This window comes from Taeniopygia guttata, chromosome 30, assembly GCF_048771995.1.
Source record: "Taeniopygia guttata chromosome 30, bTaeGut7.mat, whole genome shotgun sequence".
Classification (NCBI taxonomy): Eukaryota; Metazoa; Chordata; class Aves; order Passeriformes; family Estrildidae; genus Taeniopygia; species Taeniopygia guttata.
The window spans coordinates 5,018,984-5,037,000 of NC_133055.1; the positions used below are offsets into that span (position 1 = coordinate 5,018,984).

The window sequence follows — 18,017 nt, forward strand, 5'->3', positions numbered from 1 at the left end:
GAGGGATCCCTGAATGTCTCACCCTCTCCAAAAATCTCTGGGCAAGGTCTCAGCACCCCCTTGTGCCAAGGACATTCACGGCTCCCTTGGCCAGCCCATCAGCATTTCCTCAGCTGTGGCATCTCTGCAATTCCACATGGGACATTCAGGGAGCCCCCAGAGGCTCTGGCACAGATCTCCACCCAGGAGGGCAGCTCAGAGCTTGGAAAGGGCACAGCAAGGAGATCCCAGGCTGTGCCCATGGGGGGATCTCAGGGAGGGGCTCAGTTCATTCCGCTTTCCCATGGACTTCTTTGCCCAGAGCCCCAAAGGTCCCAGGGAAGCTTGGACACCCCATTCCCATGGACACCCCAGCCTGGCAGGAATGCGAAGGGCAGTGCCTGACTCACCTGCAGCAAATGCCAGAGCCTCCCTGGGAGCCCCAGATAACAGCGACAATATCAGGGGAGTGCAGAAAAAAAAAAGATGTTGTGGTGCTGTGCCTGAGAGGGCAGAGGCAGCCGGGCACTCAGGACAGTGTTCCCGTGCCCTGCTGTGCCCGGCACCTCCCACACACCAACAGTGCCCTCCTGCCCCAGCACTGCTCTGCTCAGTCCCCTCTGCTATCCTGAGCATCTCCCTGGGCCTGGACATCCCCTCCTGAGAGGTGCCTTGTCCCTGCCAGCAGAGCCCATCCCACCCTGTGTGCCCTCGGCCCGGCCCTACAGAAACCTGCCTGTGTGCAGGGCCCTGGCTGGGGCAGGCTCTGTGTGCAGCTGGGCAAGGGCAGCTCAGGAGAGCCCTGCTGGGCCCTGCAGAGGTGATGCTGCTGCTGTCCAGGGCTGAGGAGTGGCTGAAGGCCCTTTGGGAGGCTCCCAGCAGAGAGACTGACCACCCAAAGTCACAGTTCTGGAGTCTCTGTAAATGTTCAAACATTCCTTTGATGATCCTGTGTGTCCCTTTCTGATCAGAATGTTCTGTCGTTCTGGGATTACAATTCCTGTTCTGCTTCTCTCATCCCCCTGTTGTCTATAATCAAAAGAGAAAAAAACCCCTTGCAACAGTGTTAGAGCAGTAAAGTAAAAACCAGACCTTTACTGGAAGCTCCCAGGTGTCCCAGTGGGGACGGGGCACATACAGCCCCTGATTTCAACAATTATTAAGGTTAATTAATTACGATATTTAACAGGAATATCCAATAGGAGATTCAGTTGCCCCAATTACACACCCCTGGCTCAGCACACTGGAGTAGGTCCAAGGGCTTCTTTGTCCCTCTCTTATTTATGACTGCTCATATTCTGGTCAAAAACCAAAGTGTTCTTCTTGTAGGTCCTCTTCCTGGTAATTAGACTATGCAGTATTTCAGGAATGTATTTAGACAGTCACCTTATTGTTCTGAAATCTAAGGGATAGGTAGGAAACATACTAGAGTCAGTAAAAGATTACAATTATATAAGTACCTAATAGTAATTTAATAAAATTAAGAGTTTAATAGAGTTAAATAAGGATTATATTTTATAACTATATCATAGTAATTTACAGAGATACCGATACATGAAAGATGTATAAATAGCAAAAATCTTATTGTCATCACCCCAATTTTTCCATCCTCCTCCAAGCAGGAAATTGAAAACACCCTCAGGAAGGCTCCTGACCTTTACAGCAATCCCAGGCTTACCTTCTTTGGGAAGTGCCCTCCGGAGCTGTGCCCAGGCTGGTCTGGAGCTGGGAGCAGCCCTGCCCCACCCAGCCCCTCTCAGCAGCAGCACCTGCCCTGCTCAGGGTGGCTCCTTCCCCCCACAGCTCCTGGCCAGCGCTGGGAGCAGCTCCAGGGCCGGCTGAGAGCTGTCCCTGGCAGGCAGCAGAGTCCTGGCCCAGCACAGCGCCCTGGGCTGCAGGACCCTGCTCTGCAGGACAGCCCTGGGCACCCCTGGCTGCTCTGCACAGGAGATGAGCAGAGAATGCACTCACAGGGTCTGTGGGCATTGGGATGTTCCAGCTTTAGGAGATCTCTCCAGGAGCTGCAGCTGCATTGTCCTGCAGCCAGAGGTTCCTGTGCCAAGGGCTGGCAGTGATTCTGCCCCAGGCACTTCTCAGCCCCTTCCCAGCCCTGACTGATTGAAGCTCTCTGTGCCTCTGTGCTGTGCCCGGGCTGGCTGCAGGCAGTGCCCCAGCCCTGCTGGGCTGGGAGAAGAGCTGCTCAGCAAGAGAAATGTGCTTTTGAAGCCCTTCTTGGTTACCAGGATCACCCTCTGTGCCAGGAGCCCGGCCCAGCTCAGCAGCACAGACACAGCACAAGGACTTTAATGACCCTCTGGGGCTTTGTGCTCAGGCCCTGAACATCAGGCCCTGAGAGGGAGCTGCAGAAACCTCTCCAGAACTCCAAGTCAGAATCCAGCTCCAAAGTTTCTTGGACTTTTAATGGGTCCCACTGAGGGACACGACTGAGAAAGTGTCCCCAGGCCCCAGGCAGAGCAGAGAACTGGAGGCACTGATGACAGGTGGGGACAAAGAGAAGCCAAGTCTTGGTGCCCTGGGGCGCAGCAGGGTCTGTGCCACCAAGGGCTGGGAGGAGACACCTTGTCCTGAGGCCCTGGGGCCTCCTGGCACAGCCCCAGCCAGGCTGGGCACTGTCACCCCCTGGTCCTGCCCTCAGCATCCCCCCCTAGCCCACATCCCAGTGGCCTCAAGGATCTGCTGGAAGGAGTCCCTGGGGAGCCTTGGTCAGGAATGGCCCTGGGGGCTCCTTCATGCTCCCAGGGACTGCAGGTTCTTCAAAGGACTTTGGCTTTTGCTTTTGCCTTGCAGTTTCTGCAAGATTTCTGCAATCATGGCCTCCAATTATCTGCTGTAATTAGTCCCTGGAGAGGCTTTGTCAGGAACAACACTCAGTGGGGCTCATTGATGCTTCAAGGTACTTCAGTTATTTTAAAGTACTTGGTGTTTGCCTTTTGATACAGACTCTGTGAGAGGTTTGTGCAATCATGGCCCCAATTATCTGCTTTAACGAGTCCCTTGAGAGCTTTGTACTGACACTCAGTCGGGCTCATTAATACTTTTAGATACTCAACTTTTTTCAGGTACTTTGGATTGTCCTTTCCACACTTAGAGGTTTTTGTGCCATTTTGAGTCTCTGAGAGGTTTTTGTGCCATCCTGGCCTCCAATTCTCTCCTCCAAGGAGTCCATGAGGAGCCTGTGTTGGGAATGAACCTCAGTGGGTCCCATTAATGCTTTGACACATTTGGGTGTTTCCTCTGACTTTGACTTCTGGAAAGGTTTGTCCAGTCTCCTCTCAGGCCCTGAGGTTCCAGGGCTCAGCTCCAAATGCACCAACAGGGGTCATTAGGATCAAGCAACTCCTGACAAACCACGGCTCTGTCTTGATTTCCCTCTTGTCTGGGGCAGTTCATTAGGAAAATTTCCTTCTGCAGTTATTGAGAAATATTTTGAAGAGCTTTTAGGAAATATGTATTCCTGTTTTAAAGGGTGTCTTTTATTACTCTTCTTATTATACAATATGTGATTGCAGCATTCAGTGACTGATACTGACCCAGGGACACTCCTAAGGAGGTCTGGCCTGGTCAGAGACACTGTGCCTTGAGATCTGACCCAGTGTGGACAACCTTGCTCCCCGTTCCCCAACCCCATCCTGTCTCTCTTCACTCACCTGGGACCTGCTTTGCTCAAAGAACTGGCTGTGCACAGCCAAGGAGGGTTTCTCCTTCTTTTATTTTTGAAGTTAACTAAACTCCTGAGTTTCCCCATTGAAAACAGACACCCTCCTCAGGTCTGTGCCAAGCCGAAGGTGCCTCCAAGACCACTACAGCTGTGAGGGTGGATCATCATCCCAACCCGCACTGGGCCATTGCAAGGGGCTGTGTCCATGGACACTGCACTGACCAGACTGATGGGTTTGGGTGCCATGGCAACGCTCATCAGTTCAGGTTTCCTTGGAAACCACCCCAAGGAGTCATTTCTGCAGCCAGGTTCCATGGCCTGCAGAGCTGTTGCTGCATTAGCTGCCATGGCAGCCCTCAGGACAAAGCAGTGCCAGGGCTGTTCCAGGTACAATTGCAGTGACACCCATTGGTGTCACCAGGTTCCACAGCAACAGCCACAGGGACGCGTTCCTTGGTTTGGTGCCCGACAACCAAGGCCTGGAGCTGCTGTGATGGTTGTTTGCCATGGACACCTGCCCTGGGCCCCTTGCTCAGGGCTGGTGTCACTGGAGCTGGGTCTCTGGGAGCTCCAGAGGTGGCTGTGGAGCATTGCCTGTGCTGTGCCAGGGACTGGCAGACACTGCTGGGCTGGGATAGAGGCTCTGGGGGGATTGGGCTTCCAGGGCAGGGCAGGGCTGGGGTTACAGGGCAGGGCAAGGCTGGACCTGCCCCTTCCTCCCCGACACACAAAATGTTTCCAGCCAACAATCTCCTCCAGTCTGTCACAACAGGCAATGTTGGAGGTGGAACCCCAATTCCGGCCATAGGCACCTGGACAAGAAGGACAGTTCTTTTCCATAGGAAGGAAAGCCCAGAGCCCCAGTGTTTGGAAGGGAGGTGAGAGCCTCACTAGGCCAAGGCCAGCCAGAATTGTCAGTAATGGCAGATTTTTCTGGGACCAGCTTTCGGATATAGGGAATTTTGGAGGTAGAACCCTAATCTCAGCCATGGGCACTAGGAGAAGCTGGAAAGTTCTTTCCCATAGGAAGGAAAGCACGGAGCCTTCCCCAGTGTTCTGGGGACAGATGAGAGGTCACCCGCATGAAACCATTGCCAGTCAGACTTCTCATGGCAATATTCCTATGGGAGCAATCCCTGGATAAAAGGAAATTTGGAGGTGAAATCTGAATTCTGGCCATGTGTGCCTGGAAAAGAATGAGAGTTCTTTTCCATAGCAAGGAAAGCACAGAGCCCCAGTGCTCCAGCAGCTGATGAGAGGCAGCCCTTGGCATTCCAACATCAGCCAGACCTGTCGGTGGCCCCTGGGAGGCCAAGCCAGCCAGACCTGTTCCATGTTCCCTCAGTTCCATGGGGTCCCACAGTGTCCCAATGGTCCCTTGCTTCCAGGAGGCCCTGAGGTGTCACAATGCCCCCTTGGTGACACCAGGCCCTGAAGGGTCCCAATGGTCTCCATGGTTCCATCAGACCCCACAGAGTCATAATAGTCTCTGGGTCCATGAAGCCCCGTGGTGTCACCATGGCCCCTTGGTTCCATGGGCTCCAGTGGTGCCACAATGATCCCCTTGGTTCCATGAGGTGCCCACAGTGTCACAGTGATCTCCATGGGAAGGAAAGAACCGAGCCCCAGTGTGGCAGGGGCAGCCACCAGAGGCCAAGGCCAGCCAGAGTTGATGGTACTGGCAGATTTTGGCTGGGAGCAACCCTTGGATATAGGGAATTTTAGAGGTGGAACCCCAATTTCAGCCATTTCTGTGTAGATAAGAAGGATGGTTCTTTTCCATAGGAAGGAAAGCACAGACCTTGTGTTTCAAAACAGAAGAGGAGAGAGGTGGCTCCTGAGAGGCTGAACCAACCAGACCTGTTTGTCCTGGCAGCTTTCATCCTATGGAATTAGGGAGGAGGAATTTCAATTTTGACCATGGACCCCTTGAGAAGAAAGAAGGTTCGCTTCCATTGGAAGGAAGGCACAGAGCCCCAGTGTTTTGAGGCAGGTGAGAGGCAGCTCCCAAGAGGCCAAGAGCAGCCAGACCTGTCTGTCCTGGCAGCTTTCACTTGGGAACATTCCTTGGATGTACGGAGTTTTGGAGGAGGAATCCCAATTTTGGCCATGGAACCCTGGAGGAGAAGGACAGTTCTCTCCCATAGGAAGGAAAGCCCAGAGCCCCAGGGCTTCAGGGGCAGATGAGAAGCAGCCCTTGACATGCCAAGGTCAGCTGGACCTGTCAGGTGGTCCCCAGGAGGCCCAGCCAGCCAAACCTGTTCCATGTTCCCTTGGTTCCATGGGACCCCACAGTGTCACAATGGTCTCCTTGGTTCCATGAGGCCCTGGAGTGTCACAATGTTCCCCTTGATTCTGCAGTGTCACAATGGCCCCGTGCTTCCATGAGGCCTTGCAATGTCACAATGGCTTCGTGGTTCCACAGAGCCCTGATGTGTCACAATGGCCCCTGGGCTCCGTGTGCCCTCCCTGTGTCACAACAGCTCCTCTGTGACACTGCGGCTGCACAAGGTCACCATGGACCCTTGGTTCCTTGGGGTCTCTGAGTTTCACATTGGTCTCCTTGATTCCATGAGGCAGCACAGTGTCACAATGGCCCCTTGGTTCCATGAGGTTCTGTAGTGTCACCGTGGTGTCCTTGGACCTGCATTGTCACAACTGACCTGTGGTAATCACATATCCTATGAGCAGAGAGAGAGCTCTCCCAGGATTTTCCTGTGAAGCTGTGAGAAGCTGTGAGAAAGCTCAGAGAAAAGAACAAGAAACAATTCTTACCTTCACTTGCTGCACCTGTTGTTGTGCACATGTGGAATGTATTATGGAGATTTGTTTACCAAAGGGTGATTTCTAAATTAGCCAAAGGTGATGGTGTTTGGATTTCAATTAACCAGTCTGGTCTGTCTGTATCAGACTGTCTGCAAGAGCGATGAGTGTTTCTTAGCAGTATAGTATAGGATAATGTAATAAAGTGATTGATCAGCCTTCTGGAATCATGGAGTCGGTGCTAATTATTACAGGCTGGGGACGCCCTGCTACGATAGTTATCTAAGTCAATCTTCCCCTACCTCTGAATGCTGAACAGAATAGGCTTAACAGGCATAGCAGGAACACCAACCACTGTAGACCCAAAGAGCTGGCTGAGGAGTTGGGAGAAAACTTCCCCTGGTGTCATTTCCTCACAGTAGGTACCATTATTAAAGTAATTCCAAACACATACAGTTAGTGTGTGGTAGCCTCAAATCCATGTGCCCACCGACCAGAGGAAATTAAAAATCCATAAATTCCTCACCATATTAACCCATCAAACAAATTAATTATCAGCCAGATTTGCCATAGTTATAGGATGGGAAAAATGTAGCCACAACCATGTGCCACCCAAACCAGGGTCCGCTTGACCACATGGTGAAACCTAACAAGGTTTCTATATCCAGTGCAACAACAACAAAAAAATTATGTTACTCAAGAATTGTTATTCTTATTTCACCTTGTTTCTCTCAATGCCCTCAGGCTGCACATCGGGTGCCAAAACTGGTCTTGGTTTACAAGACAGGTGTCTGCTAGGGAAGGCAGCAAAAAGCCTCCTGTGGAATGGAGAATGTAAACCCCCTCCCTCCAAATTATTAGAATCATGAAATCAAGGGGCTCTCAGGCAGGCAAAGATATGGGAATAGGAATGTCAGCTCTTTCGTAGTGTGTATAACAAAGCAAACAAGCAGCAGCAGCTGCGGCACGAACAGCAAACAGAGCAGAGCCCAGTCCCGGCCTTTGGGCCGTGGCGCTTTCCCTGCGGTGCAGTTCCGGGCACAGCCAGCAGGGGCGCTGTGGCTCCCGGGGGCAGGGCAGGTGCGCTGACCCCCACGCGGCTGCAGGGGGCGCTCCGGCCGGGCTCGGCAGCGCGGGGCCATGGCGGCTTTGTCCGAAGGGGGAAGGGCTGGAGAGAGGCTTTGCTTCACAAACCCCGGGGCAGCCGGCTCCGGTGCCCCAGCAGGACTCTCAGAAAGCAGTCAGCTCGGTGCCCCAGCAGGACTGGCAAAAAACAGTCAGCTGGGCTGGCAGGACGTCTCGGCAGGCAGGGGGTGAGGGGCTCCAAGCAGGGCAGGGAGAGCCCAGCTCAGGATCCTGGACACCAGAGCAGACAGGGATAGGTCTCTCTTTTAGTGGGGCAGGTGTAAATAAGGTCCCAGTTTAGTGGCTGTTCTCACGAGCAGAGGCTCATCCCAGGACAGAAGAAGCAGCTCTGGCCCGGGCTCTGGCAGCAGCAGTGGAAACTCCCATCTCCAAGAGCAGCAGCTCCTCCCAAAATAAGGGATCAGCTGATAAACATCAGCCAATGATAAGGAACAAACAGAAAGGAAAAACCCAACCCCCAACACTGGTTTACAATTCCTAATGCTAAGGGAGAATTGTATAAAGTTTTAATTCCACCTTTATAATTGTTTACATACGAGCTCTTGAATTGTCAGGGGTAGGGATTGGAACCTGCTGCTCCAAGGCTCCTCTCACAAAAAGAGGCTTAGAAAGGCTGGCAGTCCTTGGGGGTATTTGGGGATCTATAGGGGCTATTGGGGGTCCTTTCTGTGCCTCCTGACCTGACAGGAGCTTCTCTAATAAACTTTGCCTAAAGCTCCCAGTCTGCCCGTGACAGGAGCCCCTGTGAGTGCCTGTGACATCCCAGCTCTTTGGCAGCCTGGGGACACTTAGAAAGTCCCCATGAAACCCCTCTGAGGGCCTGTCAAAAAATCTGATTATTAGTAGGCAAACTGTTGGCTGTTAACTGAAAGGTTGGTGGTTCGAGCCCACCCAGGGATGCCATTTATGTCAGAATCTGTGGTATTTAAATGATCCCAAAATTGCAGAAATTTGCTGTCTTTGAGCCCCACTGCCAAAGAAGAAGCCATAATTCATCTGTGCTGGTTTTCAAGGTTGTTTATTCTTGCTTATCTATAACATGTTCTGTCTGACCTGCAGTAGGCCTTTCTTGCGGGGCAGCGTGCAGGGCTCTGCCCCTCAGTGGGAAGTTACAAACATTATATACCAGAACCTACCTGTGCTATATTTACAATAATGTGCCAATACCTACGACCTGTGTTGAACAATGTGTCCCCAGTCTAAACCAACAGAAAAATGCCAACACTGCAGTGAAACATGGAAGGCATGAAGAAGACGAAAAAGGACAGGACACACACGATTTCCTCCATCTTGCCTCCTTTGAACCCCTTATCTAGAATCCTAAAATTCTACTTTTGCACCCGTGTCACACTAATTATTACTCATATCAAACAGTCAGAGCTTGTAATTCATCCTGTAAGATTGAAAACTCTTTTCCATGGACAGAGATCACAGGCAGTGTCTCTGGGGGCTCTGTACAGGGGGGTTCCTGACCCCTGCCAGGGTCCCAGACCTTCCAGGGCAGCCAGAGAGATGCCCTGGATTACCACAGCAAACCTCATCAGGACCCATTGCTATGGTCAGTTTCCATGGCAACCAGCACCAGCCCCTGTTGCTATGGTCAGTTTCCATGGCAACCTTCCCCAGCCCCTGTTGCTATGGTCAGTCCCTGGGCAGCTCCATGGAGACCCCATGCCAGGGGTGGTTGCCATGGACACCAGCTCAGGCCTGCAGCCAGAGCCCGTTTCCATGGCAACCATTGGCACTCCCATCCCCAGGGTCATGGGATCCCACAACCACAGAAGTAGCTGAGCTGGGAGGGACCCATCAGGATCCTCGAGTCCAACTGCTGGCCCTGCACAGGACACCCCAACACTGCCAGCCTGGGCCTGGCAGCGCTGTCCAAATGCTGCTGGAGCTCAGAGAGCCCTGGAGCTGTGACCCTTCCCTGGGGAGCCTGGGCAGTTCCCCAGCAGCCTCTGGGCAAAAACCTTTCCCTGAAATCCAACCTAAGCCTGCCCCGACTCAGCTGCAGCTGCTCCCTGCACTCCTGTCCCTGGGCACCAGAGTGAAGAGGTTCCCTCAGCCCCAGCCAGGGACCCGCTCCCAAGGCTGCTGCCATGGCCACCAGGGCTGGCACCAGCTGGGATGCTCGGTTTCCACTGGCCGGGATTCAGGAATGGAATTCCCCAATTTCCTGCTCCCGCTAAAACCCTGCTGGCTCTCGTTGCCCTCCCAACTTCCACTGAAGGAAAACAATGGAAAGATCCCAGGCTGGGATAAGAACAATTTACTGGGAACAGCAACGAGGTAAGGAACAAACTGGAACAGAAAAAATATTGACAACAGAAGGGATAAGAAAAACTATTTACAGGGGAAATTACATCACCATCAATTGTACCTTCCTGGCCACATGTCTCCTCCTGCCTGGAAAGGACACCCTTCTCAGAGAGAGAGAGAGTCCCTTTCCTGCCCCTGGCAATGACCTGAGGTGGGAGTGAATGTAGTGACAGGGCCATGGCCAGACCCTCATGTTCTTCAATCCCACATCAGGTCATTGGCAGGGGCAGGAGAAGGTACAGGTATCTTCCCAGCATGGATCACAGGGAACAGGGATCACCAGGGCTCTTCCCAATGTGGGTTCTTCAATGGGGGGTGAAGCTGGAGCGGTGCACGAAGCTCCTCCTGCAGTTGGGGCACTCACAGGGCTTCCGTCATCGGTGGCTCCGTTGGTGTTGGGTCAAGTCAGAGCTCCGGGTGAAGCTCTTCCCACACTGGGGACACTCGTAGGGCCTCTCCCCAGTGTGGATGCGCCGGTGGGTGACAAAGGTGGAGTTTTGCTTGAAGGCCTTCCCACAGTCAGAGCAGAGGAAGGGCCTCTCCTCGGTGTGAATCCGCTCATGCCGGAGGAGTTTTGAGCTGCTCTGAAACCTCTTCCCACATGTGGGGCACATGTAGGGCCTCTCCCCAGTGTGGATGCGCCGGTGGGTGACAAGGGTGGAGTTTTGCTTGAAGCCCTTCCCGCAGTCAGGGCAGCGGAAGGGCCTCTCATCCGTGTGAATCCGCTGATGTACAAAGAGATTGGAGCTGCTGTGAAACCTCTTCTGACACTCGGGACACTCGTAGGGCCTCTCCCCAGTGTGGATGCGTTGGTGGATGATGAGGTGGGAGCTCCAGCCGAAGCCCTTCCCACACTCCCCACACTTGTAGGGCCATTCCCCAGCGTGGATCATCTGATGTCGTTTCAGATTGTTGCTCTGCCTGAAGCTCTTCCCACACTCCAAGCACTTGTGGGGCTTCTCCCCATCGTGAATCTTCTCAGGGACCACCAGCTCTGAGCTCTGGCGGAAGCTCTGCCCACCTTCCTGACCCAGAGTGGGCCTTTCCTCCTCAGAGCCCCCTGGGCTGGGTTTGCAGCCCCTCCTTGTGTGGGATCTCCGGGGCTTTTCCTCCCTGTTCGATTCCTGTGCTGTGGAGTTGCTTAAATCGGCCTCTTCCATGAGGTTGTGCTGCAGAGATTTGTCCTTCCTGGTCTCCATCATCAGCTCCTGCTCTGGGGTAGGAAGGACAAGGAGAGGATGGGATTTGCCTCCGTGCCACAAGGAAGGGCAAGGAGATCCCCCCAGTGCATCCCCGTCAGCAGAGCGTCGGCAGCGGGGCTGTCCTGCAGCCGGGGGCCAGGCTGGGCCGGGAGATGGAACAGGAGAGAGGGGGAAAGGGGCATTGACTTCCTCCTCACCTGCCTCGGTGTCCCAGGGCGTCTTCCTCTTCCTCACAGCCTCCTCCTCCATTTCGTGAAGGTTTGGGTATGGGAAATTCTGTTTTGGGAGGAAAACAAGGGATGAGCACAGTGAGTTTTGTACTGGTTTCAAAGCAAACCAGGGGGAGAATTTATGCCAGAATTACAATTGAAAAAGAAAATTAATATCAAGGCAATGATAGAGAAATCCTGGCTTAAACTCACAGAGTCAGGATATAACCTGAAAACCCGATGGTCAGGGTGGTGGTAGCAGTCTGATGAAATGGTGGCTGCAGTCCGGCTGGAGTGATGAACGTGATTCTGTCAAAGTGGTGATCCTGTAGAAGGGTCTGGTCTTCCTCTGAAGGTCCAGTGGTGGTTATGGAGCTCTTGTCCTCTGGGAATGCAGTAGGCAAGGTGGTCGTGGTGTTGCAAGGGTGAGATTATATCCAGGCAGGAATGCTTGGTTCCTCCCCCTGGGCGGAGCATCCCACAATGGGATGATGTAATTTTATCAGCCCTGCAGTGACACTCAATGGCCCATTTACAGAAGATGGCCCCTGGAGGGCGTTATCAGGGCTGAGCCATGGAAGAGATAAAGAACACTGCCCCACCTGTTGATAACAGTTTATGGAGATGGTGACTGAAAACACTTTTGGTTACATTTGACACTGTAACCTGAAACAGTGAGGCCATCCCTGCTCGGGGTGGGGGGTGAACACCACCCCCCTTACCCAAACTGGCTCAGGTGTAAAACCCCCACCCTGGGAAGGCCACGCACACAGGGGACAATGTCACACTTGCCCTGTCCCAGGGGAGATCTCTATCCCTGTCACTCCCTTACTTTCTCTCAATTTTATCTTTCTTTCCCTGTCGCTCTCTACCTCACATTTGTTGTTCAATAAAATCCACCTTGGATTTGGTCTCGTTAGTACCTTGAATGGGGCAGAGGCATCTCTCTAACAATTTTTTTAGCCAGATTGAGACATTATTTTGCACTGTGAGTTCAGGGCACTGCTATCTGACCCCAAGTGCCTTTGACAACAGCCTGGTTCCCACCTCTCACGAGCTTGTGGCTCTTTCTGGAGGAACTCTTGGAAACTTGGATGCAGCTTCCTCTGAGCAACTTTTGGGAGAACTTATAAGGAAAATGGCTGTTGTGGGTGGCCAGTGTAAAGAAAATATTTTTGTGTCCTTCCCTGAAAAGTTTGTTAAAATCACTGGAGGAAAGGGAACAAATGATACCAGCGAGACTGACAAGGATCATTCACCACACAGTGAGGAACACAAGGCTACTTAAATCCTATAGGAAGCCCAGCTCAAGTAGCTAAATTCCGAAATAACTCCTGAATTCACAGGCTTGGGGGCTTTTCCAAATATGAGAATCATTATTTTCTTGGTCCCTGTCACCTTTGTGACAGCTACACAGACCTTTCCCTTCCTTTTAATAATCTGTATTGGGCCAAATTTCCACATTTCTTTTTTTGGAACCTGCCAGCATCTGAATTGGAGCTGTGCTGGAACTGATGAAATTTGGAATTGCCACAGAATTGCTTCTGTTGTTGGTTTATTAATGTTTGGGATTTGTTTGTGTTTCCATCACAAGTGACTGGTGGGAAGAGCAAATCCTCCTCAAGGCATTTTCTGTAGGGTTAAGTTTGATTTCTGCTGAGTTTGTTTTGTCCAGTGCCCAGGGGATGCTCAGGGGTGTCTGGTTTTGTTTGGCCCTAATTTTCTTCTGATTTGTCTTTATCACTTAAAAACACCTAAAAAATGACTAAAAAGAGTATGGACCAGAGATGTCAAAAGTCCCTCCATCTAAGAGTTATTTGAGGAGGAATTTACGGTTTGGGAACATATTCTGAGGGATTTGTGGGTTCTTCGGGGATATATGGGAGTATTCTCCATATCTTTGCACTCCAAAAGCCAAGGTGGATTGATCTGTCACCTCAAAATTACTCAATCCCACCTCAAAATGGCTGGTTCCCACCTCAGTCCCATGCCAAAATTACTCAATTCCTCCGCCTCCAGGTATAGATGGGGTTGGAAGGAGATTGAGAGAAGTAAGATCCAAATTTGAGGTTTTGGGATCAGGATTGTATGGGGCTGGGTGGGTGTGATTTATTTTGATAATAAATAAAACTATCAGAATTATTGATTTCTGTCCCATTCATTTTCTGTCAGTTCTGGTTTGCTTTTCAGAGTGCCTCCTTCTCAGCTGATTTTGTTTGTGATCTCCTGCCCCAGACTGAAAAGTAAGATGTGTTCTATTTGCCATCTGTATGGCAGTTGTCCTGTGTTAAGTGGGCAGTTTTTCCTTATCTCTTCCACAATCAATCCTCCCTCAGGGCAGACATCTGCTGATAATGGGCTATTGAATGTCACTGCATGACTGATAAGAACTATAATGTTGGGTGAGAGTGTCGCGGGAAACAAGTTTCATGCTGTCATGATCAACAAGTCTCAGTTTATTGGAGTCGATTACAGTTTCTTTATACAAGCACTAATTAGTTCATACATATTGCAAAAGCGAAGCTCAGGATTGATTACCTTTCTATTAACACATATATCTCTTTGCGATAAGCCTTGCAGTTACTGCTTCTTTATACTTGATTACTTTTCTGCATACTAAGCAATTTTTCATCTTTAACGAGACACCTGTATGCTCAAGGTTGTTAGGAGACATCTGTTTCTCAAGGTCATAGTTTTCATGCTACAAGTCACGTATTTTCACACTCTCATCAACTTAACTTTTTCGTGTCCCTTGCTGCGCAGCTATTCTTTAGCTAAATTCTCGACATTTCCCCTGTTTTTTCTATAAGCAAGCAAGGATGTCTTCTATTTTTGTTCTATAATTGACATTAAAGTCTTTTTCAAGCACTGAAATACACATGGCAATGCAAGCATTAAAATTACTATAATTAACAATTCTATTATCATAAGCTGCAAAAGGTGTTCAAGCAAACTTGTAATTTTTCATGATTTAAATGATAATTTAAAAAATGTATCATCCCTCTGTAACACTTGAACATGTTGTTGCAAACGCTGAATTTTCTTATGAATAGATTCAGAACTATTTTTCAAATTCATACAGCACATTCCTTTAAATTTTTTGCACTCATGTCTTTGTGCTATTTGAATTCATTTGAGTTCGGGTCCATGTTTTGAACTCTGCCATGGGACCCAACGAGACTCCCTCTTTTTCTTTTGCCATTGAAAGACAATGAAAAAATGAACAGAAAAATCACAGGCATTATTAAAACTTATTAAAACTTAGTAAAAAATTCTATAACATTATTAAAAACACACTTATAAAATAAAATAAAAAAAACTCAAAGCTTACGATGTTTTGTGGGTGAAACACAAATCTTTGCACAATCTACTTTTGCTGTGCATCTTCTGATCCACTTGTGGAGAGATCAGTGTCCTCTTGCAATTGATAAGTTCTACATTCTTTACTGAAATTCATCCAGATTTTGCACTTGTTAAAACACAAATAAACCTAACACCCCCACAGGGACTGGAGGGTCCTCTCTCAATTCTGTTCCTTAAAACTTGCATGAAGAAATGGAGATATCAACATCTTTGTTATAAACATGAAAAAACATTAAGAACAAAACAATGCACATAGTATAGAAACTAACAACAAATAAAAATTAATCAGATAATACACAATCAATATTACATATAAAATCACAGTTATTAAGTGCTACACTATTAAATTGTTATCTCAGAGTCTGCCGCAGCTGACAAACCTTAAAACAACAGAGATTTGAATAAAACATGTCCGGATCATGTCTCTCCAAAACTCTCTTTGAGGCTCAGCTGCCCTATAGGATCAAATTGTCAAGCTAAAAGGACTTGAATACTTTTTGATGCAGAAAACACCTGGATCAATCACACCATCCACATAGAGCCAGAGCTTGGCCAGAGCTCAAACCTTAATTGGAGGATATGTATTAACACATTATAAAATGAAAGTCTTAGAAATAACTGTTATAAGTAGAAAAAACCCTATTATTAAAAATTTATTAAACCATCAAATAATTGAACCTGTCCAAAATTTCTTTCAGGACAAAAATTCTCTAAATACAACAAACTTTTTCTTTAGAGATCTAAAAATTTGAAGTTTGAAATCTTGAACTAAAACTTGGACAATAAATTTTTAAAAGAAGATGAATTGCAGCTGCATAGAAGATTAGACAAAGAAATTACATGAGTAGTTAAAAAATCAAAAACACAGGATCCTGAAAAAACACATCTTGCAATCAATCACCTAGAAAGACAATGAAACATATGAAAACTGACTGTAAATACTATAACAATACCTCAATACCTTAATACCTTGATAATAATTCTTATCACAAAAATCAGACAACTTACATTATATGATCAACTTATCAACAAGAAATGTTTAAAATAGTTTAAGACAATCTTTTTAAAGCATTCATATAACATTAGTAACAATCACTACTTATCATTACCTACAAAAACTTGACAATTATCATTTATCTTATTATCTATAAAACTCAAAAATCATAATTACTTAAATTACTATCTATAAAAACTCAAAAACAGAAATTGTGAACTTAATACCAACATTCCATCTGACTGACTTTTCTCAAATCTTTGTTTTTAGAGACTTTTTTGGCAATTAAATCATTATTAACATTTCTATCTTTTACAGTGATTTTCATCTGTATCGTATTTGAAATAACTTTGATTTGCATAATGTCTATCCCTCTTGGTATCTTGGAAAACACTCGGTACTGCTATATTTTTTCATTACGTCTTCTGACTCTTGCAAGGAATTGGAAAAATGCTGTTGAAATTTTTGCTGTAGTGTTGCCATCTCGCCATCGGTGGCATTGCTGCCCTCGGGGTTGTCGTTACCGTGGCAACTAGGCTGTGCAGCGTCTCCGCCGCCATTGCTGGGTGCTGCGGGGAGGCGCCGCCGCCTTGCTCCCGTCCTTGCCGCGTCACTGTGGGTCGGCCCCCGGGAACGCCCATCTCCCTCCTCGCGCTGTTGCTCAGCAACAAGGAGCCTTCTGTCTCTCGGCTGAAGTCCGCTCCGCCCCGGGGCCGCCTCAGGCTCGGTGCCGGCTGGCCCCGCTCTGCCTGGCCCCGCGCCTGCCGCTCCGCGCTGCCACTTCGCGCTGCCGCTTCTGCGGTTCGCCCGGGCAGCTGGCCGGTGCTCACTGCCGCACCCTGCTGCTCTCCGCCACAGCCCGTTGCCTTAGTTCTGCCAACCAGTTCCACAACGGACGAGGAAGGGCTTTCTGTAACTTTTTCTTGCCTTTGTATCTTGTTTTGTGATCGCTTGTCCCTGCTGCAATTGACAACAGGAAGGTCTGACTCTGAGTCACCGGAATCTGAACTCGGTGGGAGGGGGCAGCGTAGAGCTACCGTGGTGGGATGGGAACTGGCATTTTCAGGGCTCTGCTCTGGTGTTGTTTGGGTGGCTGCTTCTGCCATTCCGCTAGCATTGGGGTGCCCAGCCCCTCCAAACCGCGCCAGGCTGCTTGCCGCCGCCGCCGCTGCTGGCGGGTGCCGGCGAGCCGCACCTCTGCGCCTGCATGCACCCACGGCAGCCGCCGCCGCTGCCGCAGCGGGGGGGCGAGGGGCCAGCGCCGCCTCGCTCCCTTCTCCGCCCTGGTCTCTGCCTTGATCTCCGCCCCTGAGTTCCTCCTCCTGACTCAGCCCTGTTTCGTCACCAACTCCGCCTGCCTCCTCAGGTGTCTCCCCGCCTCCCGAGGGACCCGGGAGGGCCACTTCCTGGTCTGCCTCACTCTGCGGAACCGCCGAGCTGTTAACATCCGCCGCTTGCGAGCACACTTCCGCTCCGGGCGCAGCCACATTTTTTCTTTGTCCCGCGCCGGCCGGCCCTGTGCTGCCTGGCTCTGCGCTTCCCTCCAAATGAGCGACAAAATCTCTGACAGAGGGGCTGACTGGAGCTTTCTGCCCTCGCACTGGCCGCATATTACAAACATTAAAGAATTTTTCAACCCGAGATGACTTTTGAGCTTCTGTCTGTTCTGATGTGGATTGCTCAAATGCCTGAATTGCAGCTTCTGCTGCTTTTTTCTCCGCGGCCATGCTCTGCAAGGTATGTAAAACCTTTTTCCAAACGCCTCCGAGCTCCAATAGTGTTTTCTTGTCTTTTCCGCCCTTTATCACTGCGTCCCAAAGCAGCTGCCCCAACTCTTGCCATTCGATTTCACTAAAAATCAGCGAAGGCTTTTGCAGTTTGCCTTTGTTTCTTGCCCACAGGACCAACTGCTTTAAATCAGCTTCTTTAACTTTTTCAGCTCTCTTTGAGAGAATATGAAAGAGAAGCCGCACGGAAGCCTGCAGATCCCCATCCATGGTGAACTTTCACCCTCTCTCTCTCTCCACGGCTTACCTCCAACTTCCGCGGGTTGCTTCGCTCTCGCTTTTCTTCGGCAAGGCGGCAACCCTGCTCCAGCTTTCCGGCCCTGGCCACGTCCACACCCGCTGTTCAGGTCCCTTGTGAACGCCGAGGTCTTCCCACTGCTCCAACGGACTCTCGCAAACAAACAACAATGCGAAAAGTCTTTTTCTCCCGTTGGGAAAATGGCCCAATTCGGAGTTTGGAGACTTCTGCTCCGTTTCCACTTGATCCCCATTCACAAAAAGTGAATTTGGGATCCCGGCCCCATCGCCATGAGGCGATTTGGACCTGAATTTTCGTCGCGCGACTGAAACTCGGCT

General features: G+C 49.9%; 2 protein-coding genes across 2 annotated transcripts in view; one reads left to right on the plus strand and one right to left on the minus strand.

Annotated features, from left to right (window-relative positions):
- Positions 1-18,017, plus strand: part of LOC140680909 (uncharacterized) — a 692,735-nt gene that overhangs the window by 538,550 nt on the left and 136,168 nt on the right. The window lies entirely within an intron of this gene.
- Positions 1-18,017, minus strand: part of LOC100226816 (uncharacterized) — a 1,189,242-nt gene that overhangs the window by 33,291 nt on the left and 1,137,934 nt on the right. The window contains 1 exon segment of the mRNA XM_072919754.1: positions 10,265-10,907. Within this exon segment, the coding sequence (XP_072775855.1) occupies positions 10,265-10,907 (643 nt within the window).